This window comes from Merops nubicus, unplaced genomic scaffold (genome assembly GCF_000691845.1).
Source record: "Merops nubicus isolate BGI_N331 unplaced genomic scaffold, ASM69184v1 scaffold19832, whole genome shotgun sequence".
Classification (NCBI taxonomy): Eukaryota; Metazoa; Chordata; class Aves; order Coraciiformes; family Meropidae; genus Merops; species Merops nubicus.
In genome coordinates this window covers 17,770-21,251 of record NW_008594508.1, presented here as the reverse complement: position 1 = coordinate 21,251, position 3,482 = coordinate 17,770, and the positions used below count along the sequence as shown (strand labels likewise).

At 48.3% G+C, this 3,482-nt stretch overlaps 1 protein-coding gene across 1 annotated transcript in view; it reads left to right on the top strand.

The window, feature by feature from the left end:
* Positions 1-2,379: 2,379 nt before the first annotated feature.
* The window catches only part of SPSB1 (splA/ryanodine receptor domain and SOCS box containing 1), a 5,074-nt gene continuing 3,971 nt past the window's right edge, over positions 2,380-3,482 (top strand). The window contains exon 1 of the mRNA XM_008935809.1: positions 2,380-3,209. Within this exon, the coding sequence (XP_008934057.1) occupies positions 2,516-3,209 (694 nt within the window). The 5' untranslated portion in view covers positions 2,380-2,515. The remainder of the gene's footprint in view (positions 3,210-3,482) is intronic.

Genomic DNA, 3,482 nt, shown 5'->3' with positions numbered 1-3,482 from the left:
GGACTACAAGATTTGAGCTTATTGTTCCAATGGCATAGCCTGCACTAGTAGTAAAAACCTGTAGTGAAGGTGATTTGGTCCCTAACTGAGAGGGTGCATGAGCTTTCCCTCTCATCTTCTAGCTGAAGCCTTGCTGCTTATGTCCAGTAACCTTATTTTTAAACCAGATCTGATTCATGCTTCATTTTCTATGCCAGATAAAGTCCTTGCTTGTGAGTAAGTGTTGTGACTGTAGCTGGCAGGAGCCCTGCGTGATTGCCTCACTTCAGGAAATGTTAAAATAACACTTTTTTTTCTTAGAAAGCTAGTTCCCCTCCCCTCCCACTTCTAATTCTCTTAATGGCTGCCCCCAGTTTGGCAGCTGTCTTACAGAGGGTTGTTTGTGTTGCTGAGTGAGAGCAGAGACACTTCAGTGGATACGGTGCTGGAGGAGAGGCACACAAAGCGAGCTCGTATCTCTAGCCAAACTGGCTTAAACCTTTTAGAGATTTCTCTGAAATTTGGAAGGAAAACTGCTAAACTGTGAGAAGAATCTTGCTCTTCCCCTTGGACTCTGCATCTGCGGCTGGGTATTTTTTCTTCTTGGAGAAGAGGAGCTGCCCCCACTGAAACTGGTCATTTGAGATAAGCCTCATGGCAGGTTTATCTGCTCTCTTATCATAATTCAGTGGGGCTGATAGTACCAATAGCTGCTGGAATAGATGTCCCCCAAGGTGGGACCCAGCAGGTTTTTCTGCTGTTTGGGACTTGCAGGACTTGGCATCCAAGGTACTTAGCAGAGCTTTGAGCTGAAGAGACTGGTCGCCTCAAAACTGTATTAGTGGCTGCTAGTTGCTTTGCCAGCTGATCTGTGGAAGGTTTGTCACTCTCCAGATGGAGAAGCTATTATTTTTATTGCCTGGCTCCCACCTTGTTTGATCACTGCTATGGGGAGATGGTTTGGGTTCAATGCTTTATTTCTCTTTTGGAGCTGGTTGTGCGGAAGGGAGAAAATTATTTGTGGCTGGATGACAATAACAAGTGATGCTTGTGTGTGTGTGCTATGCAGCCTTTACTCTGGGGCATGCTTACATCCTAGAGGTTCCCCAAGAGCTTTCATTTATAGCTGTCAGTGAAAAAGAGAAGGGCTGGAGTTTAGTTGTCTTCATCTGTCTGTCAGATCTGGAAGCACTGGAGTATCAGCTAGGAGAACACCAAGTGCTGATCTAATGTGTTAGATGAATAGGCTGGTTTGGACCTTGGAAAAACACTGAGGGTGCTAGGTCTGTCTGGAGTGCATGTTCTACTTGTCAGTCTAACTATGATCCTCTTCTTGAGCTCTAACACAACTATTCCTCCTGAAATGCAGCCTACTTTCCTTTCCTCATAGTGGAGGCCATGATTATGAATGTTCTGCATTCTGAAGACTAATTGCAACCACTCTAGAGCAGCAGAGGGCAAAGTTTTAGTAATGCCACTTTCTTTTGTGCTAGGGACAGCTCTGAGTAAAGCTTTGCAGAGCAGCTGCCCATATAACCCAAGCCCTCACTGCTAGCCAGCTGTAGCATGTGGCTACAGGGGCCAAAGACAATGTGATTGTAAACTCAGGGCTTTGAGAAATCATCTGGAGCTGTTGGGACTGTTTCTCAGTGTTCAGTGCCTTGTGTGTGTTGGCTCCATTGTGGATAGCTATAGAGAGGGCTTTGGCAGGAGAAGAAATTCTCCACGGTGGTTGGAAGGAGCTGGAGCAGTGAACAGGGTTGCCTGGGCCTTCCCTGGGATGTCTTGCTCAGTGTGACCTTGTGATACGAACTAGGGCTGGGAGACTAGGCAAAACTATGCTTGTAGAAGACACTGGTTTCAGTCCTTAGAACAACTGAAGACAATCAGGAAAAATTTAAATCTCGGGGATTATTGTGTACTGGGTTCTCGTTCTTATGCATTGAATCCACCACAGAAAAGATCTCAAAAACAACCCCAGTAACTTGGAAAGTATATAACATTTTGCAGCCTGGACAATAGGTAGGTGATCATGATGTAAAAGCAAGATTTGCTGGAGGCAGCCTAAATACGGATGTGGTCTGCTAAGGTTTAGGGATGCAGTAATAAGGAACAGTGCTTTCACTGTGAAGATGAGCTCTGGTAGCAGAATCTGTCTTCCTAGGCAGAAATTCAAGTTCCTTTCTGAAGGGGGCATTAGAAACTTGGTGCCTATCTCTTTGGGATGTGTGCTGTCTCTGCTGGGCAGGGTACACTGCATACACAGCCTGCATTACCCTTCCTTGCTGGGGGAAAGGAAAGTGGAGTTGCCAGGATAACAGTTTGAGAGTGCTCTGTAAATGTTGCCTCCAAGGCTGTAGGTGCTAACGTGTAACTTGTCTCCTGTTTTTCTTTCCATTAGGCAGTACTGACCGGTGCACATCTCCAGGAGGTCTCCTAGCAACCTGTGCTGTAGGGCTGAATGCCAGCAGGAGCAGCCGGGTGAATCGATGAGCTTGCCTTGGGAGCCTAGAAATAGGCAAAATCAGAACACGCCATGGGTCAGAAGGTCACAGGTGGGATCAAGACTGTGGATATGAGAGACCCAGTGTACAGGCCACTGAAACAGGAACTCCAAGGACTCGACTACAGCAAACCCACACGTCTGGACTTGCTGCTGGACATGCCCCCGGTGTCGTACGAGGTGCAGCTGCTGCATTCGTGGAACAACGACGACCGCTCGCTGAACGTCTTTGTGAAGGAGGATGACAAACTCATATTTCACCGGCATCCGGTGGCCCAGAGTACAGACGCCATCAGAGGCAAAGTGGGATACACACGAGGACTGCACGTGTGGCAGATCACGTGGGCGATGAGGCAGCGAGGCACGCACGCCGTGGTGGGGGTGGCAACGGCAGATGCCCCTCTGCACTCAGTGGGGTACACGACACTCGTGGGGAACAACCACGAATCTTGGGGGTGGGACCTCGGGCGCAACAGACTGTACCACGATGGCAAGAACCAGCCAAGCAAAACCTATCCTGCCTTCCTAGAGCCAGATGAGACTTTCATTGTGCCGGACTCCTTCCTGGTGGTTCTGGACATGGATGATGGGACACTGAGCTTCATTGTAGATGGGCAATACATGGGTGTTGCCTTCCGGGGCCTCAAAGGGAAGAAGCTGTATCCAGTGGTGAGCGCCGTGTGGGGACACTGCGAGATACGGATGCGCTACTTGAATGGGCTTGACCGTGAGTACAACTTTGTGTTTGTTCTAGGGGCACACACCTGTGTGCTACTTAAATGCAGGCTTAGAAGACCAACATGGGGAGGGTTTTCATTTTTCTAGAGGGGTGAGGGCTTCATGTCAGCAAGAGCTCTGAATCCTTCATGGCCAGCTCAAAAAGTTTATCTGACTGTACACATGTGCTGTTAGCAAGACACTACAGGGAGCAAGCAGGGAGGTAGTGTGGTGGGAGAAGGTGATGCTAGTTGTCTAGAGATAACAAACCTCTCCATTTTTA